Raw genomic sequence first — 26,839 nt, 5'->3', positions numbered from 1 at the left:
AGCTGAAATAAATCTTAAATGATTTTTGGTGAAGTTCTGGTAACTGACAGTAACTTGGGAGGGGAGAAATGGTGGTATCTGTGATTCAATGAACTTTTATATCTTACCAGTGAAAATTATTACAGCAACTATTATTTTTCATTAAAAACCCTATTGTTTATTTTCTTTGATTTCTTGGAAGGGAAATACCATTTCACTACAAAATAATTTGTAGTTGATGAAGAAATAAGATTCAAAAGGTAGTATCATCTTGTTTGTATAGTCCTTTGCAAGTTACAAAGCATTTCTAGAAAACTAGGGCAAAAAGTGAAATTTTTGTTTGAAGTTTGAGAGGCCATATTTTGTACATACAGGTACAATTAGAAGTCATTTTGCTTAGGGAAGCTCTTTCTGATGGATTACAGCCAGTTGCTACAGATTTTATATGAGGTAAACCACACACCTGTTCTTCTATTTAAGTTTTAAGTATATATTACAAAATTGAATACGGGCCAAAGAAAAAAATTAAATTTATGAAGGCACTATTTTTGGAAAACTACTGAACCATCCTCAAGAGGATAACCTTTGGTGTATCTTAATTACTTATTTGTAATTGGTAATAAGGAGGAAAGGAAGTGGGAGTAATGTTGGTTTATAGCATGAGGGCAGAAAATGAGAAAATAAAAATTTGCTTTGAAGACTTGCTATCATCTCATCTCTTAATTCTCTCTAGTAAACCCTTAGTGAAGTGTGATTAAAAAATTTAAATATATTTTTGCCGGGGTCCAACCCCAGCAGGTCCAGGGGTTCCCAAAGGCGTAGACGGAGTCGGCCAAGAAGGAATGACACAGAGACAGCGTTCAGTTGATCAGCAGCCTAGCCAGGATCTCCAACCAAGTTCTGGTCTGGATCTCCAGAGAGGTTCTGCTCTGGATCTCCAGCGAAGTTCTGGTTAGGATCTCCAGCCAGGTTCTGTGCCAATTTCTGTAGTCAGGTTCAGTCCAGGATCTTTTGCCATGTTCTCTCCAGCGAAGTTCTTCTGTCTGTAGGTTCTGTGTAGGTTCTCTCTTCTAAGTTCTGTGTTCTAAGTTCTGTCTCTTGCTGTCTTATTGCATCTGTATTTATACCAGTTGATTCAATCCTATCAATCTCTATTACAAAGGTTAGGGCGTTTCTTATCTCCATTCCAGGGAGTAAAGATTATGTAGCTTAAGCATGATTGTTCGTAAAGTGATTAATTACCCACCTGGCACTTAGTTAAGAGGTTTTATTCCCTCCCTAACTTCAGGGGAAAATCCCTACTTGGGGAAACAACCTTTCTCAGAGAGGCGACCTTGGTTAAAACACATAGTGCCAAGAAGGTGAGCAAACATATTAAGAACAGTATGCCATATATGCCAGGTCCCTTGAAACAGCAAGGATGGACTGGCTCCCGGCATATTTTCTAATAAAATCAGAACAAAATCATCTGATAATAGTGCATTAGGTTTTATTGACTACAGTACAAGCTAAAACATGAAGAAGAAACAATCATTTAAAAACACCAAAGACCCTTACATAGCAAAGGTTGAAATAAATTAAGACTCCTGTTGGGCTGTGCTGGGGAAGGATAGGCCTCATTCACTTCGATCCTTGGGCTCTCGGTATTTCCACTGGATGTAGTCAAAGATGTCTTTCTCACTATCTACTGGCAGGGGTTCTCCAGCAACTCCTACAAGAGACAAAAGAATCAAAAGTTTTAGAGGGTGCAGGACTGACATTTGTATAGGACATACTTGTAGAAAACAAAGAAAATGGCAACCAAGTCACTAAAAAAAGATCTTGCCCGCCCCCATTCGGCCACATGAGCGCGGGGTTGAGGTTTGTCACATATACACCGGTGCTACAAAAGGAACCTGAGTGTGCCAACCACGGCCTTTGAAGTTATCCAATTCATGATTTTCCTCTCTGCTGAATCTCCATGAGAGCCTCATGGGTTATATAAAATACTCTAGTTAGTTCCTTTGCAACTCAAAATGGGGTTCCTAGACTAGCAACTGGCATCACCTGGAAGCTTACTAGTAAAGCAGACACTTGGGCCCCACTCCAAAGCCCACTGAATTAGACTCTGCATTCAATGGGGTCTTCACGTGGTTTGTATCACACTGCCATGTGAGAAGTACTGCCCTAGTTAACCAAGGAAGAAAGCCCGATTTTATAATTTTTAGGACAAAATAACAAAATCTTCATTTTCCTAGTACAGAGCAGTAAACTACATAGTATATTATGAAATGTTAATAAGATCAATAAAGCAGGGATTAAGCTATTCTTACTCTTTAACTTTAAAGCATGGGGCCAAAGCTACCAAATTTGGCTTGGCACCAAAAGCAACGATACCTGGATTCTTCAGAAGTCTTGGAGATGCATTTTAAAAAACAAAACACTTGGACCAATAAAGTTTATTTTTACTGACCATCACAGGTGGAAAGAATTTAATCCACGGTGATAGAGCTAGAATTAATTCCTGTCATCGCGGGCCTTCAAGGGAGAGCCTGGGACATGTGTGGATTAAAGCCCATTTGTTGCCTGATGAACTAACAACACAAAGAAACTAACTGGCATAGTTATTTAAAGGCTTTTTAGAGAAATCAAAGTTGCTAAACCAAAATACCTTGAAAATAACTTTCTTTTCAGATGACTGGGGTTTTCTCTAAGGAACACAAATACTCACCAGTGACTCCTAGGGGACGGATCGTGTATTCATTGATTGTGAAACCCTTTTCTAAAGCATGAGTTCGCATATTCTTATTGAAAATATCACTCCCCGTGAAATAGAGAACGCCACAGTAATATTGATCCTTGGGTATCAACCTTAAAAAAAAAAAAAGCAATAGAGAAATCTTCTACTACACATTTCAAATTTAGCAAAATTAAGACTTTTAAAATTAGTAAGATACAAAGCACCTAAAATATTAGTGTATGTGGCCAAATAACCTGCAAAGGAGACTATCATTAGGTAAACCATTCAAACTACCCCAACCCTGCAGTTTAGGTTTTAGTAAACTATGCTCTGCAAGGTGTGGAGAAATGAAAAGCAGTGTCACTTATTACAATAACTTTCCCCAGGCAGGAAATGACTTTTGAGCTGTGGAAGGCATCCTGATGACATGGATAGCTAGAGAAAATAAATTAGATTCTGTAGACAGTTATTATTTATATATTTTCAGGCTAAACATTTTCTATAGCAGAAACATAAGGCACTTCAGAATGAAAAGGGATTCTGGATATTTATGTGAATTCCAAGATAAATAGAGGGAGGGGGGAACGGAGAAAAGAAGGGAAAGTTAATAGGTCAGCAACAAATACCTGATGTCAATTCTCCTGTGTGGATATTCCTTTCCATCATTTTTACTGGGAAGCTGGCAAACACCCTAAAATGGATATTTAAAAGAATGTTTAAAGATATTTTTAAACCGAAAGCTTAATTTTAATTAAATGTTGTTAAACGTGAGGTTAGTTTGTTTTAAATGGAGGCAGTTTTCTAATTTGGAGCACTTTTAATTTAGTTTCTCTATGCACTGTACATTATCACAACCTTCTTATTACACTTCCTGATAATTAAAGAACTACATGAAACAGCAGGCAAGGATGAGAGTGATGAGGATTTGGCCTTTGTGAATTCTAAACAACAAGCTAACTGAGGAAAGCATCAAACATGAAAGACAGACCAAGACAAACGGAAAAAAAGCAACTTGGAAGAATGATTATTCGGGAAAAAGAAAACAAATTAAAAAGCTATGATAGAAACAGTAGGAGAGTTTGAAATTGTGGAAACCTCTCAGAAACGAGAAGACCAAGAGAAGAAAAATCTAAGGTAAGAAAACCAGGGGATTATTTTCTTCCTTCTTTACAAGTGAGTTTTCATTATACTTCTAGTTTTCAAACAGGTATTTTCAAGGTCTGTTTTGTTATCTTTTCCTTTTTCAGAAAAATAGGCAAAAATTCTGGACTAGTCAGCAACCCATAAATATGTAAAAAGAACTACAGACATAAATAAATTTCAAAATAAAACTTTCAAATGTCACATTCTAAGAAAAATATACAACTGCCAGGCTTCTAATTCTAAAAAGTAGCTGAATTGGTACACATACCACTAAAAGCCATACTTCTTCACTCAGCAACATAAAAAAGTTAAAATCTAAAATCCAAAATGGGTTGCTATGGCTGAAAGATTAATTAAACCTATTTATCTTCAAAATATGAAAACTACCTTCTTTGGCATTAATAAGTCCCAGCTCAACCTTCAAATGAATCAGAAACTACTTCTATCTGGAATTACCATAAGTATTACCTTTCAGATATGGATGTTTCGATGCCACAGGCAATGATCTTACTGTTTGTCACATTAGAACTGGGACTTCATCTAATGGCTTTGTTCCTTCCTTCAAGGCTAATTTTATTTCCTGCACTTTTTCTGAAGTACTTATGTTAAAGAATTTCTCTGTATTATTGGACATTATTTTTTTTTAAACATATTTTATTGATTTTTTACAGAGAGGAAGGGAGAGAGATAGAGAGAAACATCGATGAGAGAGAAACATCGATCAGCTGCCTCCTGCACATCTCCTACTGGGGATGTGCCCGCAACCCAGGTACATGCCCCTGACCGGAATCGAACCTGGGACCTTCCAGTCCCCAGGCCGACGCTCTATCCACTGAGCCAAACCGGTTTTGGCTATTGTACATTATTTATTAGATAGAGTGGATGAGTTTTGTTTGACATTTCAATTAGGTAGCTTCATGCAAGTATCTGAAATAAAGCCCCTCTCACTACCTTAGGGTAGACCTCAAGGTACCTTCTATTATCTCTTGAATCCTTACTGTAGATATTTCACAGAAAATCATCCAAGGGCAAACTTGCACAAAATGTTAAAGTTTGAATGGTACTCCTCATATATAAATCAAACAGGCATCGAAATGCAGAGGAAATTGTTTTGTTTTGTTTTTCTTTCAAATAGTATATTCACAGGAAGAATAGCTCACTTATCTAAAGACCATGATTTTACAAGAAGATTTGGAATAACCTGGCTTTCCTAAGGTTTGATTACTTTTAAAGGAATTAATGCTTTGAAGATAACTTGAAAAACACATAAATGGTCATATCTTTAAAACTGTTTAATCAATAGTTATAGGAACAAGAGGTTTTAAGATCAAGTGGTTATGGAATGAGAAGCATTTTTTTTTTCACTTTATATATTGAATTCATTTTGCAGCCAACATCCTTTCAGAAACCTAGAGGTCGTAACTTCTTTGGATTATCTCTGCCAATGTTCATGCACTTAGGGTCACTGCTCTCTCTTCCCCCCAGGTATCTGCTTGGCTAAATCCCTTACCTCAAGTCTTTCTCCAAGTCTCATCTTCTCTGCCTCTGACTACCCTGTATAATACTGTCTCCTGCACACCCACCTCCCCATGTCCTGCTCTCCCCTTTCTTTTTAAAAAATAGTAATTATTACCTTAACACACTGTACAATTTACTTATTTATTAAGTTCACCATTATTAAGTTTCTTTCCACACTCCCCAAATATAGGTTCTACTTAAATTTACTGATATATCCCAAACTCCTAGAATCTGGAATTTAGTAGATGCTTGCCGGGAGCTGGTCCATGCTTGCTGTTTCAAGGGACCTGGCATATATGGCATACTGTTCTTAATATGTTTGCTCACCTTCTAGGCACTATGTGTTTTAACCAAGGTCTCTGAGAAAGGTTGTTTCCCCAGGTAGGGATTTTCCCCTGAAGTTAGGGAGGGAATAAAACCTCTTAACTAAGTGCCAGGTGGGTAATTAATCACTTTAACTACGAACAATCATGCTTAAGCTACATAATCTTTACTCCCTGGAATGGAGATAAGAAACGCCCTAACCTTTGAAATAGAGATTGATAGGATTGGAATCAACTGGTATAAATACAGATGTAAGAAGACAGAACGGAGAGAGACAGAAATTGGCACAGAACCTACACAGAACATTCTCTAGAGACAGAAGAACTTCGCTGGAGAGAACATGGCAAAGGATCCTGGACAGAAACTGGCCTCAGAACCTAGAGACAGAACCTAGCGAGAGAACATAGCAAAAGATCCTGGACTGAACCTGACTACAGAAATTGGCAAGAGAACCTGACTAGAACCTGGTGACTGAACCTGGCTGGAGAACCTGGACAGAACCTGGCTGGAGAACCTAGCGAGGGAACTTGGCTACAGAACCTGGCTGGAGAACCTAGCAAGACAACATGGACACAGAACCTGGCTGGAGATCCTAAGCAGAACCTCTCTGGAGATCCAGACCAGAACTTGGCTGGAGAACCTGGCTAGAGATCCTGGCTAGGCTGCTGATCAACTGAACGCTGTCTCCGTGTCATTCCTTCTTCGCCGACTCCGTCCACACCTTTGGGGACCCCTGGACCTGCTGGGGTTGGACCCCGGCAGATGCTTAATACATATTTGCTGAACTGACTGAATATACCTTCTCCCCCTATTAACACTCATTCTCCCCATTTTGTTCTTTCATATCATGAACAATAAGGTCTGACCCAGCGTACTCTGTAGCAGTCCCTGGAATGTGGCTGCCCATGCACTTTCTAGGCCAGCCATGGCCAAACTACGGCCCGCGGGCCCGGATACGGCCCGTTTGAAATGAATAAAACTAAAAAAAAGACCCTACCCTTTTATGTCATGATGTTTACTTTGAATTTATATTAGTTCACACAAACACTCCATCCATGCTTTTGTTCCGGCCCTCCGGTCCAGTTTAAGAACCCATTGTGGCCCTCGAGTCAAAAAGTTTGCCCACCCCTGTTCTAGGCAAAGGTCTTGTCTTTTTTGGATTGAGCAGCTACTAGGAAACCCATTTCCACCACCGTCAGTAAATCTTTATGCTCACATATACTTGGCTACCCACCTTTCCTTTCCAGGTTACACCCAGCTCACCAGCTTATAATTTTTCCTTGTATTCTTGCTAGCTGGATTACTACAGCCTTTGTTGGTTTTTCCTCTGGATCTCTCTCTGAGCACCAGCAGAGTATGTTCAGATTGTAAAAAAAAAAAAAAAAAAAAAAAAAATGCTTCTGCTATTGCATTGTATAAACACCTTCCACGTTGCTAAATCTGAAAGCAGGTGGTGCACTCCCCAGAAGGGATCCCACCGCCTCTCACAGAGATGACTACTGCAGGAGAGTGAGGCCAGAAGGGGAACCCAGAACACGCCCAGGCATACAAGGACACTCCTACTATGAAAAAAAAAAAAAAAAATCCAACCTGTCTAGCTCATATTGTTTTTAGGATTTCATCTGACTGAATGTACTTTAATTGTAAGAATTATGCATATTTATTTTGAGTAAATTAAAATCAATCTAAATTTTAAAAAGATGTCCACGGAGCATATATAAACCCTATTTTAAATAAGATCTCATTTGTGTATATACTTTTAGAAACAGAGTAAGTGCTCAAAATCTGACAGATTCAGGAAAATGTATTTAATTCTCAAAGACTGACTAGAATTTTTATTCTTACCTTCCCCAAAGTTCTTTTAAAAACACTGATAAAGTGTGATTAACATAAGCAATATACTTTCATAGCCCATAAAAATCACCAGGCTGAATTTAATAACAATGTTTTTACACGTTAAATATACATACCATAAAATTACCATTTTAACCATTTCCATCTGCCCCAAATGAAATTATGTACCCATTTAAACAATAATTCCCCATGCCCCTCTCCACGCAGACCCTGGCAACCACCATTCTAATGACATGATATTTCAATTATCCATCTCAACCATCTTCTTCTACTATTGGTTAAAACCATTGTCAAATTTATGCATGAGACTTGCTAATTCTATCATGTCTATTCTCCAAAAGCAGTCTTTTTCCTTTCAGTTATGGAACTTGGAAAAAGGGGGGCACCGAGAAAAGGGAATCCAAATGATGTATATATAAGTGACCAGTAGAATAAAGGTAAGCTTTTAATACCTTAATCCTAGATTTCTATTTGCCTTCCTGTCTATTTTTACATAGGGCCATTTATTAATCTGTTTTTAATCCATTTGCCATTTTTCTTGAATCTTTAAATTTTAATTCCCTAGAAGGACTACAGGATTTTGACAGTTCATCATGATGGGTTTCACTTTGAAAATCTCTGCAAGTGTCCTGCTCTATGAACTCCCCTACTATGAACACATTCCACACGTGTTTCTTCCCCTGTGTCCTAGCACATACCTTGATTCCTTTTCTTTCTTTGGTATTATAATAAATTAACACTCTTTAGGCAATTTTAATCTCACTTATTTTAAAGAATTCTGAGTTAGAAAATATAAAAACATTTGTTATTTTAGGAAAAAACTTATATGTCAAGGTCATTATGGATATTTTGAAAATAGCAGAGTATTTCTAATAATCTATTCCAATAGCACAGATATTTACAAGTGGGGAATTTAAAACAAAATTCTTTACTAACATAGTCTGAGATTAGCATTCTGCTAATTCTTCTTCTTTAAGGCCTCATGGATATTTATTGACTGTAACATTAAGCTACAGTGAGGTCACACACTCACAACCATTACTAAACAGTCTTCAAAGTTTTTTCCCGATGTGTTAACTCAAACGAGTACTTACCATGAATTTTGTTTCACCTTTTGACAGAGTATCTGTAATAAAACAGACCTTTTGTAACTGCTCCACAACACGATGTAACAGTTTTGGCTGTAGAATCATAATTAGGGAATAAGAAAAAGAGCAATTACTCTGCTATGGCAAGAAAACATTTTTAACACAAGTTTTCTGATTATCTGTGGAGAAATACCTATTTTCCTATGTTCTGAGTAAGTACTTTTTTCTTTTAACAGGAAATTCATCTTACTAAATTATTTTTAGATACCATCATCTTTCACCAATATCATGATGCTCCGAAACAAACATCATTTGTGTGTTTATTTGTTTCATTAAAACAAAAAAGTTAGCTGCTTCATCTTTAAAAGGCATATATTCAAAATAAAAAACGTTTTGCCTTCTTGGGATTTCTAATAGAGGTAAAGTTTCTAAATACAATATTATGGATATTTCTAAAATATCTATGATAGACAATAGATAATTCAGGAAATATTTTACTAAATTTCATCTCTTTCAAATGTTAGATTGTCCATCCAATTCCTTGTAGAAAAGTATGTATCCCTTTCAACAACTTACTTTTTGCCTTTCACATAATTCAATCAGTACCAGTTTGACTTTTCAGAAAGATTAAAACAAAAACTTAGGCCTGGCCAGCATGGCTCATTGGTTGAGCGTTGACCAAGAGGTCATGGTTCCATTCCTAGTCAGGGCACATGCCTGGCTTGCGGGCTCGATCCCCAGTAGGGGGCATGCAGAAGCCAGCCAATCAATGATTCTCTCATCACTGATGTTTCTCTCTCTCACCCTCTCTCTCTAAAATCAATAAAATATATATTTTAAAAAATAAAACAAAAACTTATTCTGAAAATAGACAATTATCATTTAGAAAATGATGCTCATTGCTATGTAAGATTGATCACATTGATTATAAATTGAAGTACCTGTTTGTTTGACTCAGAGGTAAAACTTGGATGGGTCAGAAGAACATCCATGTCACCACTGGACTCTGCACCTATGATAACAGAGAAAACATATGGAATTCTTCACGAAAATTTACCTATGAGACGAACAGAACCATGGGGATGACACATATAGAAGGGTCTTACTTCTCATAGCATGCGGCTTGCTGTGTATCAAAGTCTATGTTTTGCAAATATTGATTCCAAGGCCCTACCCAAGGATATTCTTATTTAGTAGATTTGTAGCAGGGTACAGCAATGTGTATATTTTTAAAAACTTCCTAGGTGTTTTGGATGCACAGACTTGAATAACTTGTTAACTCTAATCTTCTCATTCTGCAACTATGGAAAACAGGACATGGAGTGACAAACTTACTTAAAATCGTGTAGTGACAGATTTGGCCTGAGAACCCAGGTATTTTGGCCCCAATCCAATGTTGTTTCTACTTTTCAGTAATTATGGATTTAGTCCTTTTCTATCCCCACCTCTAGATTCTTACAGCAGCTACCCAGAGAATTGCTTATAGCCTATCACCTACTTCCTAGCAAAACTCCAGAGTGCCCAGAGATTCAGTCAGATATCTTTCTAAAAGTTTTAAATAAAGTTTTTCTATTCTAATTATTAAAGTTTATATTTTTAAATTTGTGTTACCCTTCTAAATTTTTAAGACCACAATTGTATACTTCTAGCTTTGATTGTATTCACATAGTAAATGGACATCAGCAGAACTTGGTTGTTGTGAGAATTGGTTTTGAACTGGTGCTTCTGAGACATTATTCTTAGATCGATTACAGAAAACTTAGAAAATACAATAAGAAAAACAAACAAACAAAAACTACCCAGATTCACTTGCATCTAGCCAGACAACCACTATTAGGATTTTAACACACCTAAAATTATTATAAATTTTTATTAAAATTAGTCACTAAAATATCATCCTATAATAAATTCAGTATGGATTTCTCTGATATATTTCCATCTATAAATAAATAAACTTAATACTACTGGATCTTAGTAAATCTGTTAAGTAACACAAATTACATCTTTTTTGTTGCTGTTGTTAATCCTTACCCGAGGATATTTTTCCATTGATTTTTAGAGAATGGAAAGGAAGGGGCAGAGACAGACACAAACATCGATGTGAGAGAGATATCTATTGATTGTCTCCCACATGCACCTGGACTGGGGCCAGGAATCAGCCTGCACATGCCCTTGACCAGAATCGAACCTGAGAAGCTTCAGTCTGTGGGCTAACGCTCTATCCACTGAGCCAAACTAGCTAGGGCACAAATTACATCTTTTTAATTCATCTTTTTTATATATACTAAACAATTTTAACATCAAGGCATGAATAACCTGAGATTAAGAAGTGTATTACCTCTTCTGAAACTGCCACAGACTGTAGCTATGTATTCAGAATCCACTTTTTTAACTTCGTTTAGTACAATATCCTAATAGGAAAAAAATTAAGTCAGTATTCTAAAAATGGCTTTTCAGAGTGACACTGTCAATTCTAATCAAAGAATACAATTCAGCACACTCTTACTTGCATTTGTAACATCTCTTCACGAGGAATTCTTTTCTCAAAGTCCTCAAAATATCTATAAAGACAGAATAAATAGATAAGACTTTTGTGACATTTAAATTTTCTTAAAAAATAAATTTCCTACTATATCAAGTTTTCTTATACTATTAGATCATTCAAAAATAAAGATTAAAATTCATTAAGACAACAGTAAAATTTAGGGTGAAGAAGGTTTATTCCTCAAACTTGATCAAAATCCTTATAAGCCATCCTTTCCACTATTCCAGATATTGATCTAAACTTATTTATAAATAAACTTCACATTCACATACCAAAAGTAAATAAATATATTTAAGTTAGTACACTTCCAAATTAGACTGATCCCTATTGACAAGTCAAGGGGTTATAATTTATTGTCCTTAAATCATGTAAAATTATTGTATTTTAAAATATCTTAGTAGGATCTTGCAACATAAACAAACCCAGACATTATTCTAATTGAAAGAAGCCAGTCACAAAAGACCACATATTGTATTATTTCATTTATATAAAATGCCCAGAATAGGCAAATCTATAGAGACAATAAGTAAATTAGTGGTTGCCAGGAGCTGGGGGGTGGGGGTGGGGGGGGGGTAGAGGTGGAGGATTGGAGAGAAATAGGAGTGACTGTTAATGGGTACAAGCAACAAAAATGTTCTAAAATTCGGTTTGTGATGGTTATGTAACTCTGTGAATATACTAAAACCCCTGAAAAAGTAAACAATGAACAAAATAGATCCAGAGACATGGAAGCATGCAACAGACTGGCAAATCTCAAAGGAAGTGGAGGGGGAGAGGGGTAGGAAGGGATTAAACAAAGAACTTAGATACATATATGTATAATCCATGGACAATAACTTGGTGAAGGCCTGTAAAGGGAGCAGGAGTGTGGAGAAGGGGAGGAGGGGTCAATGGGGGAAAGGGGACATCTGTAATACTTTCAACAACAAAGATAAATTTAAAAATTAAAAAATAAAACCAATGAATTTGTACTTTAAATGGCTGAATTGTATGGTATATGAATTATACTTCTACAAGATTGTTATAAAAATATTATCTAAGTATGAAATAACATCTAAGAATAAAGCACTGGCTCAAAACCAATTCTCACAACAACTAAGTTCTTCAGAAGATCTCTACTTACTATGTAAATGAAAGGAAAATGAGAACTATACCACCCTGGTCTCTTAACTTGCTCAAATTTTTGGAAGGGCAGTGTAATAGTATGGTAAGGCATCAACAGAAAAGTGCAGGTTATTAGGACTGAATCGCCAACAAGACTATAGGACTAGAGGAAAGAAACATGCTGATGCATGTACATAGCTTATGCACTATGTATTTTAAATAATTAGAAAGGGGGTTCCTGATTATATCTGGTACACAAAATAAATAACAGCTAATGCTGACATGCAACATGCCTATTAGTTATTCCTTTACTGTTACTTAAGTGCTTGGTATTTTTCTTCTTTTTTTAAAATTTAGTGTTTCAAGTTCATGTCCTATCTTCTGAGGTAGACTCTAAACTTCGTAAGGGCTACACTGAGCCTGTTTATATCCTTACCCCAGATCTAGTGCAGTGCTTTGTATAATGTAAGCATGAAATAAACACCCACTGACTCACTGATGCACTCAGTTCTATGCATTTTCAGAGGAAATTCCTTACAAAAGTTAAGAGAATGAGGGGAAAACTCAAAAGAGGCAAACTCTACAGGTGTCTGCAACAAATCTTAGCATTTCTGAACAGAGAAATGGTTGTTTAGCTAAGTTTGAAGAACTATGATGTATGAAAGAAGGGCTATAAAAAATTTTACTTTTACGTCTCCAGTGTCAAAGAAAATTTGCCACCTTACTTCAAACCAATTCGCTGATGATGGTTCAATTTATCTTCATTTTTTCTGAGATCTGTATAAAAGATAAAGTTGAAGTGTTAATTCAAACATTTTGGGGGGAAAATGGTTAATTCAGCGATACTATTTACAAAAAAACTACATGGAAAACACATTAAAATTACTTTGAAAAAGACAGTAAAAAAATTTACCTAAAAAGAATTAGATAAAAGTGTCTCTTCAAATTAACCTAGTAAAACCTAACAGTTATTTCATGATCATTTTTATTTACTGAATCAAAAGTTCAATTAGTTACATGGAACAATAGATTAAACATACCAAGATCATACCAAATTTCACTCACTATAGCAAAAAGCAGCCTTACAAGAACTATATTGCTTAATTTATGGTTAACAGCAGCAGCAGTAACCACAATTTCTGAATGTAGTAAGAGTAACTAAGTTCATTTGTGCTGCTCATTTGTTTATTCACTCCTTCATTTAGTTAACATTTATTGAATACCAGTTTGTGTAGGAACTGTGCTAAAAATCTTGTTAAAAAGAGATGTGTTATCTTTATTTTTTAATTTTAAAAACTGTCATAACATAACATATCTTAAATCTAAAAGTGACTTAGTTCCACTTAGATGTTCCTTTATTGGGCATGAATACAAGAGTAAGCTTTTAAAGATAAGTATACTTCACAAGCAATTCCTATAATCACCCTCATATTCACATAAATTCTCTCTGGAAATATAAAATGGAGAAAAATAAGTATCTTTATAATATATGGAGCACTTAATATTTCTCAGAGCTGTATTTACACAGAAAACACTGAAGTATATGAAACAGAAATATTGAGTCTGTTTTATGTATATGATATATCAACAGTTATTATATTACAGGTCTGTGAATTGAGAAGTAATGTAAAAACCCTACACAAGTTAAGAGAACGAGGGGAATTAGAGTAGATCCTTCACACTCCCAAGGGATGCAACTGAATACCTTTGAAAAACAAATTCTTGACCCCATTTTCAGTATTTCACTCAGATAAACCATATACACCACAAGCAGAAAAGCACAACCCTCCGTGATGCAGATGTAACAGAGGTCATTAACTAGCCATGTGACTCACACAAATTTTTAGTAATATTACTAATTAACCATACTTCTTAAGAGTTAGTTACTATTTTTAATTACTTTAGTAGGTACCAAGCATTCTGCTAAGTGCTTTACATACAGTATTTCATTAAATCACATGAGACAGAAATTGTACCATTTTGTAGCTGAGAAACTGAAGCACCATTCTAATGAATTCATTGCTTACAAGTAGTTGAACCCACAAATATTAAACCCTAAATGCCACAGATATACTGTAATGAATCTATACATACATATGGCCTTGAAAATGTATGAATAAATTATACTTAAAGGATTACTATATTAAAGAAAAATGTTTCAGAATTACTATTTTTATCACTTCTTTGAAAGCAAAAATTCAATAAGCGATACAAGTCTCTTACAGAATCTTTCTCAATATACTTGGCTTTTAAGATGAATGTGTAGGACTTTGTTAACAGTTTAAAATTTTATTAACGAACAAAGTTTATTTATATCAACTAAAATCTGCAAATGAAATCATTACCTTAAAACCAAAAGCCGCTTCTTGCTCTTCTTGATTTTCTTCTGAGTTAAGATGGGAATATAAACTACTCTTTATATCTATTCTCTAATGTAGAGTTTTTAAAAAATCACATCATTTGTATCTAATTGAGAAGAGGTTTTTTGTTTTGTTTTTTGATGTTTTTATTGATTTCAGAGAGGAAGGGAAAGGAAGAGAGAGATAGAAACATCAATGATGAGAGAGAATCATTGATCGGCTGCCTCTTGCACAACCCCCATTAGGGATCAAGCCCACAACCCAGGCATATGCCCTTGATGGGATTCAAACCCAGGACCCCTGAGTCCACAGGCCAACGCTCTATCCAATGAGCCAAACCAGCTAGGGCGAGAAGGAATTTTTCAAGTTGTAGTTTGTTAGAGCATTAACAGTCAGTCAGGACAACATTTAATCTGGAATTACATACTCACCTTCTAATGTTTTAATTCCTTCATCTACAAACTTCCTTGCAGCAGATGGACTACAAGAAAGAAATGCATTATTTCATATCAAACGAAACTGAGGATTCTTGAAACAAATAATTATGTCTTCTCTTTCAAACATGAAAGAGTTACTATTGAAGTGAACAAGACTTGTTAAAATGGTGCATGGTAATTTGGGTAATGTTCAATTTCATCCAAAGAGAGGAATTCTTGAAGCCTCAATCTAGGAATACAACCATAAACTTAGACATGAAAAAGATGTCTCAACAATTGTGCCCATGTCTTTTACCCATAAAAGACATACAGGTACTTGAAAACTGTTCATTCATTCATTCATGAGATTCACTGAGGGCCTAATATGTACCAGATAACACTGCTAGGTGCTAAAAATACAACAGGAATAACACAAATAAGGGTGCTGGTCTTACCTACTTACATTCCAGTGGGTAAGAGAGTGAATAAATACATAATAAACAAATAAGAAAATTCCTGGCAGATGAATTAAAAAAGAGTAACATAGCAGAGTGGTTAGGTACTACTTTAGATTGGGTGGTGAGGGAAGGCCTCTGAGATATTGAAACTCAGACTGGAATGACAAAGAGCCTATTCACAGAAACCACTTGTCACAGAAACTGATATTCATGGCAGGAAGGCTATGTGGCATAGAAAAACAGAACTGAAAAGGGAGTCAGGAAACAGAGGTTCTAATTCTGATTCTGCCACACTTATCTCACTCTCTGTATTCAGTTTTCTTGTCTGATAAAAGAGAACAATATAATAGATGCCCTGTAAAACAACATTTAACTACCACTGTATAATGGCCTTGGGTCCCCAAGGAGTCAAGCTCATTTTCAGTAGACTAAGTTTAAGAATTTAATCTATTTTAGAGTAACTTTCCTAAAAATGTTGCCATATAAAAAATCATCATTATATCTAAAAATATTCTCATTTCATGAAGATGAGAGTTAAGCATTACAGCTTTAATATTTCAATGTTCATCTTTACTTTTGTCTAGTGTCAAAGAAGCCTCCTTTCATGCTAGTTCAAATTTTAAGATAAAGATTCCTTCATTAAGAAATGCCTGAGAGCTTGTTTCAAATTCATAAGGTACTATGCTAGGTGCTATGGGGAAAAAGCTTAAATGTTTAAGATATCATGCTCAGAGAGGCAAATGAGGTTTAATCTGGAGAACACAATAAGATGTACAAAGAGCAAGTGTTAGTGGAGTTTAGAGGAAGAAGAAATCATTTCCGGCTGGGGAATCAAACTGGTTTCACAAAGGAGGTAACACTAGCCTTGGATGAGGCTTTCACAGTAAAGGCAACATCTAGAGAACCAGCCTCAGACATGTAACATATGGAAGAGCAAACTGTATGGGCAAAGGCACAGACGTGGAAAGATGCAAGTTTTGAAGAGAAACAGCATGCACTTTGGTTTGGCTGGCATAAAGATTAAACCAACCCTATATTGTGTCTGCTTAAAAAACAGTTCTTGTCCTAGCTCAGTTGGTTGGAGTGTTATCTCGTAGACCAAATGGGTGCTGGTTTGAAATCCTTCCTCTCTCTCTAAAATCAATAAAAACATATCCTTGGGTGAGGATTAAAAAAAAAAAAAAAAAAAAAAGATAGTTCTTACCCAATGCCAGTAACTCGAGTCAGGAAATTGATGGATGAACTTGTATCATCCTGCCGAATCTTTAAGGGAAAAAAAAAAGCATGACAATGATTTAAGAATGCTTCAAGGGCTCAGATGATCTTATTGGAAACATACCAATACTTACGTATGTCTGGATAACCCTTAAAGAAGTATTCATATATAACCTAGGTGGTTATCCTATATAATAAAATCCTAATATGCAAATCAACTGAACGGAGGAATAACTGGTCACTATGATGTACACTGACCACCAAGGGGGCATATACTCAACACAGGAGCTGCTTCCTGGTGGTCAGTATGCTCCCAGAGGGGCAGCATCGCTCCACCAGAAGCCGGGCTTGCGGCTGGCAGGCTTGTGGCAATGGCGGGAGCCTCTCCCACCACCTCCGCTGTAGGTGGGCAGTAAAGAGCAAAGGGTCCCAGACTGCAAGAGGGCACAGGCAGGACTGAGGGATCCTCCTCCCCCAGTGCACAAATGTTGTGCACCAGGCCTCTAGTAAGTGATAACAGAGCAGCTAAAGATGTCTCATCTCTAACTTATTCAATACTCTTAAAAGACATTCATAAAAAACCAGAAGTGCTATAATTACTCTCACCAGGATGAAATAAAACCATAACAATGCTTGGGAGAGTTTAAGCATTGAAGTTCTAAAAGATAACACCTTTTAGTCAAAGTTTATAATCTCCCTCCTGAATGGTTCTGAAAATATGAAGATAATTCTATTATATATGTTAATAGTCTCTTAATTGCCACATAAAATAAGTGAACATTTTATAGAATATTCAAAATTTTTAAAAATAGACACTCAAAGCCATAAACTCCTCTCTTCTCTTTTCCTTCTGAGTCTCAATCACCTGCAATGGTGCTCCATGATAGCTGCCATAAAGATAGACACAATAAGCAAATAAGCAAATAAATAAGTTAAATTTTACCTTTTCCAGTTTACGCAATTTTCCAGTTGCTAAAAACTCATCAATCTTTTCAGCAATTTTTGTTCCTACTCCGGGCTACATAAAAAAATTAAAAACACAGAAGTCATATAAATGTAATGTTTTCCAAATCTCTAAAAAATAAAGTATAAAATTAGAAATTAAAAACAAATGATCATCATATGACCAGTTTTGAAACAAAGAAATTGAGCCTCAGTAAAAAATATAAAATACTTAAATGATTTGACAAAAGAGAAACCCTAGCAAAACAATTCTAAATGACTCTTTAAAAATTAACATCTGTGCCTGGCTGGTGTGGCTCGGTGGTTGAGCATTGACCTATGAACCAGGAAAAGACGGTTCAATTCCTGGTCAGGGCACATGCCCGGGTTGAGGACTTGATCCCCAGTCGGGGGAGTGCAGGAGGCAGCCGATCAATGTCTCTCCCTCTCATGGATGTTTCTATCTCCCCATCCCTCTCCCCTCTTCTCTAAAATCAATAAAAACGTATTTTTTTAAAAAGGGGGGAAACTGCTCAGGTTTCTCATTTTCTATGTCAGAAGATACTGACCCAAAGCAATTTAGAGCCGGGCTATTTTTTATAACTAATATTAAGGAGTATAAGGCAAAATACTTATTCTGAAAATCTCAGATTTCTAGAATTATGGAGAAGCACTCATATGTATCAGAAAGTAGGTCTGTTCAAAATAACAGTGAAAAAAAAATAATAGTGAAATGGAATAAAAATGAGATTTTCATATTAAGTCCAATCTTATGCAAAAGGGATTTTGGGTACTTCTGTGTTCTTTTTAGGGATATACCATAACTGAGATTTGGAATGAAGTGCATCAAAGTTTGACAGACGTTTTCCTTTAATAAATGATCGGGCTATTTGCAATTAACATAAAAAGGGAAATTCAATGGTGATTAAAGGGGAACAGAATGGGAGCAGAAGTGGCTTCTGAGGTTTAACACTGGGTCAGTTCGACAAGATAGAAACTTAGAATTAAAGACTAATGTATTTATAACTTGCGTGGCTAGTCTATTTGGGGAGGATGTATTGAAATTGAGAACTATTATGAACACAAAGGATTTAAAACCTAGACACCAGAGCATGATTTGTATTGAGTAATAAATTCAAGTTGAAGATGTGGTACATGACTAAAGTGGATAATCTGTCACTTAGTCAAAAAGTACAAGATTTATGGTAATGTTAAGACTCTAACCCTAACCGGTTTGGCTCCGCGGATAGAGCGTCGGCCTGCGGACTCAAGGGTCCCAGGTTCGATTCCGGTCAAGGGCACGTACCTTGGTTGCGGGCACATCCCCAATAGGGGGCGTGCAAGAGGCAGCTGATGGATGTATCTCTTTCATCGATGTTTCTAACTCTATCCCTCTCCCCTCCTCTCTGTAAAAAATCAATAAAAAATATATTTTAAAAAAACTCTGGCCAAGACCGGTTTGGCTCAGTGGATAGAGCGTCGGCCTGCGGACTGAAAGGTCCCAGGTTCGATTCCGGTCAAGGGCATGTACCTTGTTTGCGGGCACATCCCCAGTGGGAGGTGTGCAGGAGGCAGCTGGTCGATGTTTCGCTCTCATCAATGTTTCTGACTACCTCTCTCCCTTCCTCTCTGTAAAAAATCAATAAAAATATATTAAAAAAAACAAAAAACTGAAAGATGAAAATATAAGAACAGTTATAGTTTACATTCTAAAGGCTCTCATGAGAAAGTTAAGGACAATAAAATATTAATCCCTAAATTCTACAGGACTTTGAAAACACACAGATAAAGAACAACAGAAGAAGGTGATAACTATCAGGATCTAGACCAGTGATGGTGAACCTATGACACACGTGTCAGAGGTGACACGCGAACTCATTTTTTTGGTTGATTTTTCTTTGTTAAATGGCATTTAAATATATAAAATAAATATCAAAAATAGAAGTCTTTGTTTTACTATGGTTGCAAATATCAAAAAATTTCTATATGTGACACGGCACCAGAGTTAAGTTAGGGTTTTTCAAAATGCTGACACACGGAGCTCAAACGGTTCACCATCACTGATCTAGACTAACCAAAAGCCATGTCAGTTTGACATCTTTAAGAAAAAATGAATAAGCCATGGCCAGTGTGGCTCAGTTGGTTGGAGCATCATCCCATATATCGAAAGGTTGCAGATTCCATTCTTTTTTCTTTTTTTTTAAAATATATTTTATTGATTTTTTACAGAGAGGAAGGGAGAGAGATAGAGAGCCAGAAACATCGATGAAAGAGAAACATCAATCAGCTGCCTCCTGCACATCCCCCACTGGGGATGTGCCCGCAACCCAGGTACATGCCCTTGACTGGAATCGAACCTGGGACCTTTCAGTCCGCAAGCCGACGCTCTATCCACTGAGCCAAACCGGTTTCGGCAGATTCCATTCTTGATCAAGGCACATACCCAGGGTGAAGGTTCCATCCCCACTTGGGGCAGGTACAGGAGGCCACCAATCAATGTTTCTCTCTCACATCAATGTTCTCTTTCTCTCTCTCCTCCCCTTCTCCACCCTCTAAGATCAATAACCATATCCTTGAGTGAGGGTTTAAAAAAATAATAAAATAAAAAATGAATAAGGTATGGTGTTCAATTTTTAAGAACTTAGAATCTTTTAGTGAGATTTATATGAGAGAATAATCTGATTATCATTAGGTAAACTTTCCCAGGATACTATTAACATTACTATTACAAATTACCAAGGATGCGACCTTCTAGAAATTGTGATACTGCTAGCATACAGGGCTTTATGGAAATTACAGAGGACAGGGCTAAATGCCATAATATACAAAGGGGGTTAATCGTGTGCTTATTAACAGGTAAGATCTCTTTGGCAACACGAACTCATGTAAGTTCCTATACGTGGGATCAGAAAAAGGTAGCTGGGGACCAGACATGCTGGTACCACTCAGTCTCCACACCCTTCTTCAGGACTATGCTCAAACTGAAAATGAGTGAGAACATGCATAAATGGAGAGAGTAGAGAAAAAAAATTTAATTACACATGTTTAAAAATTTTTAAACTCATCCCTCTCCCAATCAAAACACTTTGAGCTTGAAGTATGCTTGAAGCAAAATAAATATTATTCCAATAAGTCAGTACAGTGAAATTGCCTATGTGGGCCAAATTTAGTTTATGGAAGCCCACCAAATTCATACATGTGTAAATTCTTCAATCAACTTGCTTACTAAACTTACCAGTTTCTTAGCTTCTGCTCCACTCTTTATTTTGTGTGGGTACTTTGCTATCACAGATGCTGCTTTTCTATAAAAAAAAAATAGAAATCCAGTAAGGTCTTAATTTTTCTTAAACTGGAATACACATACAAGCAAATATGCAGCTTAAACTTTCACCAAAATCATTCATTTTCCACATCTGACAGAAAACTTCCCTGACCCGGTGAAGAAAATAGACATGGAAGTCCAGGAAGCACAAAGAGTCCCAAATAAGATAAACACAAAGATGCCCACACCCAGACACATCACAATTAAGATGCCAAAAATTATCGTTAGAGAGAGAATCGTAAGAGCAGCAAGAGAAAAGCAGTTAGTTACCAACAAGGGAGCTCCTGTAAGACGGTCAGCTAATTTCTCAACAGAGGCTTGGCAGGCCAGAAGGGAGTGGCAAGAAATATTCAAAGTGATGAAAGGCAAGGACCTCCTCTACCCAGCAAAGCTATCAATTAGAATTGAAGGGCAAGACTAAACAGTTCCTCTCTGAAGCCTGCTGTGACTCAAATGATAGGGTTGAAAATATCTCCTGACTGCTATGTCATCAGATGTGTGGATGACAGGACCATTACTTTATATGGGAAGCCATAGGAGGTAAAGGGGAGAGTATAATCCTTTCTAAATTTCGCTGGCTGGGAAGGGAAGGAGGAAGTTGAGTTCGGCTTTGGAAAGGTAAAGATTAAGGGGCTGTAGACGTAAAAATCTGAAGAAAAGCCCAGTGCGATCCATATTTGGGGTCCCTGACATAACCAGTATAGGAAGCCACCAAGAATGGTAAGAACTGCCGAGAGAGTGAGAGGACAGTCTCCGAGGGCAGATCGCGAGGCACTGCCAACAGGAACACGGAAGGCAGAAGAGGTGCAAGGACGGAAGGCTGTGCCGCCACAGAAGGCTGTGCCGCCACGGAAGTCAGGGGTAAGACGTGAGTAGAAGGAGCTAGTAGTGAATGTCACTGAGAAGCCCGTAAGAGGAGATGTAGGTGAGGGCATTTTCAGTGGGTCGGCAGAATGGAAATCATCCCGCCATGAGATAAGAAAAGGCTAGGGAGCAGGAAGGCCAGGACAGGGACACAGATCACTCAGGAAGGGTAACTGTCAGCCCTGACCGGTTTGGCTCAGTGGGTACAGCATCCGCCTGAGGACTGAAAGCTCCCGGGTTCGATTCTGGTCAAGGGCGTGTACCTTGGTTGTGGACACATCCCCAGTGGGGCGTGTGCAGGAGGCAGCTGATCGACGTTTCTAGCTCTCTGTCCCTCTCCCTTCCTCTCTGTAAAAAGTCAATGAAATATTTTTTTAAAAAAAAAGAAGGGTAATTGTCAAGTGGGAGAGAGAGATAAGGTCCGAGTTAGAGGGAAGTGAAGACGATCGCTTTGCTTTCGCTTTTCAGAGCAGAGGAAGTAGGGCGTGTTTACAGGCGAAGGGTCAGAAGCAAGTGGCATAACGTCTAGGCTCAGTCCCCCGGTGCGATGAACAAGGATGGGGTCCAAAGGGGACAGGACAAGACACAGCACAACCGGAGGGAACACGTGTCCCCTCGAACCACATCTATTTCACAGCACAGTCCTCACGTACGTGAAAAGCAGACTGCATCTTCAGTAACTCGTGTCTAACGACAGGAAATCAGCCCGTGTTCCGTCCGAACTGGACTGAATGGACCTCGCAGAGCTGTGCTCAGGTTCCCCCAGAATACGGCAGTCGGGCCCCAGCAGTCGCGCCTGCAGCCCTGCTGCTTTCCTGCTCCCGCAGATGGCCCACACGCACGCGGGCCCCCGCCCTCCGCCGGCCCCGCACCCCGGAAGGCAAGTCCGGCCCACCTGTAAGCGTTGTACTTGTGGATCGCCTGGTTGACGTTCTTCTCGAAGTTTGCGAGCTCTGAAAAGGCAACAAGAGGCTCGGGTGAACACGAGCCACGAGTCCACAGACAAGAACTGAGTTTCCCACGAGGGGAAGTCGCCGCCTTTAACCTTCAAGGGCGGGGACCCTCCACGGCCACGCCAACAGCAGCCCAAGCGGCGACAGGGGCCCCAGCGGAGCCGACCCTCAGCCACCGGCCACCGGCCACCGGCCGCCGGCGCGGAAGGAAGGTCCGCACGGAACATCACCCGCTGCGAGGGGCCGACCCCATCCCCCGGGCTGTCGGGACGGGAAAGGGAGCAGGGACGGCAAGGGGGTGGGGGGACGAAGAAAGCCGGCGGCCCCGGCGCCGGGCTGACCTGTGAGCATGTCGGTGATTCCCCCATTGAGAGTCTCCTGCGGCGCTTTCCGTTTGCTCATGGCGGCCTGCACCTGAGAGCCTGAGTGCGCCGAGCCAGCAGGGACCGGCCCCCTCGCCCAGCTGGAAGGGGAACAGGGACGCGGAGAGGCAGGTAGGACCGGCCCAGCCCCCGTGCAGCCAGCGCGACCGGCGGAACAATGGCTGCCACTGACAGGAGGCGCGGCGCTCGGCGCACGGCGCGCGTGGTGACGTCATGCTAGGGGGCGGGGGCGGGCGGGGCCGGGGCGGGGCTAGGACGGCGCTACCTCAGCGTGCGAGACTGAGAGCCGGTAGGGAGACGGGGACCTGGAACCTGGATTTGGCAGGAGGGCAGGACACCCCGGAATTACATCCCAATGGGGTTCCTGTGGGAAGACCTGGATTCCTAACCTGAGACATACCTGTTTTCTCAGTACGTATCTCTGAAACGCTCTCCCTCAAAGGGGAAATCTAGGAGCCCCATTTTCCACTCTGAAGTCAAAACTTAAGATGGTGGGGTACACAGTATAAGGTGGTTGGATGGGAGGTAGAAAGCTGAGTTCTCTGTGCACATTTTATGTGTGCACAGTAATAGCTATTGAATTCACGACGCACTTTATATGTGATGAGGCAACAACATCCGGGTAATACTGTCAAAACTTTCTGTGAGAATGGAATACAGTGCAGCCCACACTGCAATGGGTTCTCCTGTGGTGGGTGAAGCAGGAGCCCGAATGAAACATGCCGATAACAGGAAAGCCTCCTTTATGAGACTTTTTAACAGATACGCCAACCAATGTCAAAAGACGTTTTATTTTTTATTCCCCTGCCTTTTGCGGTAGGGGCTAAGGTGGGGAAAAAAACACACACAAAACACTAGAATGGGAGAAGTGCTCAACCTAATGAGCAATGAAACTGCCATTACAACATGATGACCTGCATCTGAGAAATTGATAGTTCTGCTTGAGAAATGAAAATGTGACATCAGCAATATTTTACAAGTGTCAACTCCTGGGGTTCATACTGCCAAATTCCAGGCAATTGCTTTGTAAATAAAATTAAAAGCTTATTACAAAATGATACATGGCTGTAGAAAAAAGTATAATAGGAGAAAAGAAAAAATCAGTGAACATCTCATCATTTATCTTTACTGACATATATTTTCAAATCTTCTAACCTAGTTCTTTAAAAATTCCCATTTTTAAATAATGGAATGCTTTAGATATATTTCCTTGATTAGGTTGTGTAGGTGTTGGGTTTTTTTTTTACAATATCAGTGTACATCTTAAGTTATACTTATTGGACATTTGTATTTCTTCTTTTGTGAATTTCCTATTTATATCCTTTGTTCATTTTTCTAATAAGGTAGTTGTCCATGGTTAATGTGCTAGATTTTTAATATATTACTACTAACCCTTTTGCACAGTTTTGTATGGTTTTTGTAAATATTTGTATTTGCCCTTAATCCCTTGCCTTTTCACTTTATTCTGAAGCTTCTTACTGCTTTGATTCCCACCTTCAATGAGAAGTGAGTCGCCTTGTTTTCTGCATAACCCTTATTTCTGGCACTGCGCTTGTGGGCATCTCCTGTGAACCATGCCTAAAGTTGTGTCCCGGTCAGTTGTCTGCTCCTACACCCGAGACCGGGAGGAGTATGAGGACGGCGAGAAGCCCCTCCACATCTACTACTGTTTGTGTGGCCAGATGGTTTTGGTGCTGGACTGTCAGTTGGAGAAATTGCCCATGAGGCCCCGGGATCAGTCCCGGGTGATTGATGCTGCCAAACACGCCCACAAGTTTTGTAACACAGAAGACCAGGAGACTATGTATCTTCGCAGGCCTGAAGGCATTGAACGACAGTACAGAAAGAAGTGTGCAAAGTGCGGACTGCCGCTCTTCTACCAGTCCCAGCCAAAGAATGCTCCTGTGACCTTTATTGTGGATGGAGCAGTAGTCAAGTTTGGCCAGGGTTTTGGGAAAATGAATATATATACTCAGAAGCGAGAGCCACCTAAGAAGGTGATGATGACCAAACGGACTAAAGACATGGGCAAGTTCAGCTCTGTCACTGTGTCTACTATTGATGAAGAGGAAGAGGAGATTGAGGCCAGGGAGATTGCTGACTCGTATGCACAGAATGCCAAAGTGATTGAAAAACAGCTGGAGCGCAGAGGCATGAGCAAAAGGCGGCTGCAAGAGCTGGCGGAACTAGAAGCCAACAAAGCCAAAATGAAGGGGACTTTGATTGACAACCAGTTCAAATGATTAGGACTTTTCTCTGAACCCAGACTAAAGGCAAGCATTTAGACCAGGAGGCGAAAGAACTTTTTCTTGACTGCATGGACTGGTTCCTACCTTTATGCCCCAGCAAAAAGCGTATGTTGCTCCCTACATTCAGTGAGGTCTTTGAGTCCATCTGACCTACTTTCTAGAAGTGAATTTTTAAAATACATGGATCTTCCGTACTATTTTTTGTCCATTTGATGTCAACTTCTTTAGTTGTATAGAAACTCTGTGAGTAGACTAGGGCTTGAGTGTCTTTAGTTTCTAAAGTAGCTGTTCTTTAATAAAATATTTAAAGATTTTTTTGGGGCGGGGGATGAGTCATATTAGATTTTTTCTGTTCATTTTCCCTATCCATCTCTATTCCAGGCTATATTCATATTATTTTTTTTTTCTGAAGAATGATCATTCTTCTTTAAATAAAGTTTTTATTCACCTCTGAATAATGAACATTAAAATTTTAGGGAATTGTGGGACCATTTTTTTAATATGAGTATTATGCCAACTTAAAAGAATATCAGGGGAAATGATCCATATTCTGTCCTCACTCTCTTGGACCAACCATTAACATTTGACCCACTTAACCACTTGCTTCTTGAAATAGTTTTCGGTTGGCTTCTAAAATAGCACATGCTCTGCGTTTTCCTTCTTCCTTCTTCTTCTGTAGTAGCCACTCCTCAAGTTTGTTGGTTTTTGTGTGTTGGTTCCCAGCTCCTACTCCACTCTCCAGCCTAAATGGAAAAGTACCTCAGGCCTCGATATTCTAGCCAGATTCCCCACCTTGTCCAGTTTCACCCTTTAAAATACCATGTCTAGCTTGAAGATTCCTAAATTTGTATTTCTAGCCATCTCTCTTGAACTCTAATCCCATATATCAGACTGCCTACTGGTTATCTCTAGTTGTCCATCATAGGCATCTCAAAGATAAAATGTCCTATAGAATTCTTGATTCTTGCCCCATTAGCTTCTCCTTAACTTTTCCCCTTCTCAAGTTAATGACACTTTTAAAAAAATTTATTGGGATGACATCGATTTCAAGTGTAAAGTTCTATGGTACATGATCTGTATATTGCATTGTGTGTCCATCACCCCAAGTCAAATCATAATCCAACACTATATATTTGGCCCCTTTGCTCTATAATATCTGCCTACCCCTTCCCTCTGGTAACCATCTCATAACTCAACCGTCTAGGAGTTTCAGTTTTATATCCCACATATAAGTGAAATCATATGGCTCTTAGCTTTTTCTGACTTATTTTGCTTAGCATAATATCCTCAAAAGTCCATGTTGTCACAAATGATAGTGTTTCATCTTATGGCTGAGCAGTATTCCATAGTATATATGTACCACATCTTCTTTATCATCTATTGAAGGACACTGATTGTTTCTG

The 26,839-nt window shown here is 38.6% G+C and overlaps 2 protein-coding genes across 2 annotated transcripts; one reads left to right on the top strand and one right to left on the bottom strand.

The window, feature by feature from the left end:
- Positions 1-1,451: 1,451 nt before the first annotated feature.
- Positions 1,452-23,365, bottom strand: POLB (DNA polymerase beta). Its single transcript, XM_081082998.1, has 14 exons — positions 23,146-23,365; positions 22,747-22,804; positions 20,901-20,967; positions 17,667-17,741; positions 16,713-16,771; positions 15,066-15,115; positions 13,000-13,051; positions 11,132-11,186; positions 10,964-11,036; positions 9,567-9,637; positions 8,632-8,718; positions 3,325-3,389; positions 2,690-2,829; positions 1,452-1,690 (listed from the first exon to the last, which is right to left on the bottom strand). Exons 1-14 carry the CDS (start codon positions 23,204-23,206, stop codon positions 1,596-1,598), a joined length of 1,008 nt encoding a protein of 335 aa, XP_080939124.1. The 5' UTR covers positions 23,207-23,365; the 3' UTR covers positions 1,452-1,595.
- On the top strand, positions 22,755-25,885 carry LOC308513160 (STING ER exit protein-like). The gene is made up of 2 exons (XM_081082999.1): positions 22,755-23,598; positions 24,659-25,885. Exon 2 carries the CDS (start codon positions 24,762-24,764, stop codon positions 25,428-25,430), a length of 669 nt encoding a protein of 222 aa, XP_080939125.1. The 5' UTR covers positions 22,755-23,598; positions 24,659-24,761; the 3' UTR covers positions 25,431-25,885.
- The last annotated feature ends 954 nt before the right edge of the window (positions 25,886-26,839 follow it).

Source organism: Myotis nattereri, assembly GCF_964212035.1.
Source record: "Myotis nattereri genome assembly, chromosome: 2".
Classification (NCBI taxonomy): Eukaryota; Metazoa; Chordata; class Mammalia; order Chiroptera; family Vespertilionidae; genus Myotis; species Myotis nattereri.
The sequence above is the reverse complement of the archived record's forward strand: the minus strand, read 5'-3'. Positions and strand labels throughout refer to the sequence as shown.

Bases quoted from the DNA above. Each gene is read 5' to 3' on its own strand.
- POLB (XM_081082998.1), bottom strand. From the start codon at position 23,206: ATGAGCAAACGGAAAGCGCCGCAGGAGACTCTCAATGGGGGAATCACC. The intron at 22,805-23,145 runs GTCAGCCCGGCG...TTGCCTTTTCAG, and splicing joins AATCACCGACATGCTCACAG to AGCTCGCAAACTTCGAGAAG. The intron at 11,187-12,999 runs GTAAGGTGGCAA...CTGTCTTTATAG, and splicing joins CATCAGCGAATTGGTTTGAA to ATATTTTGAGGACTTTGAGA.
- LOC308513160 (XM_081082999.1), top strand. From the start codon at position 24,762: ATGCCTAAAGTTGTGTCCCGGTCAGTTGTCTGCTCCTACACCCGAGAC.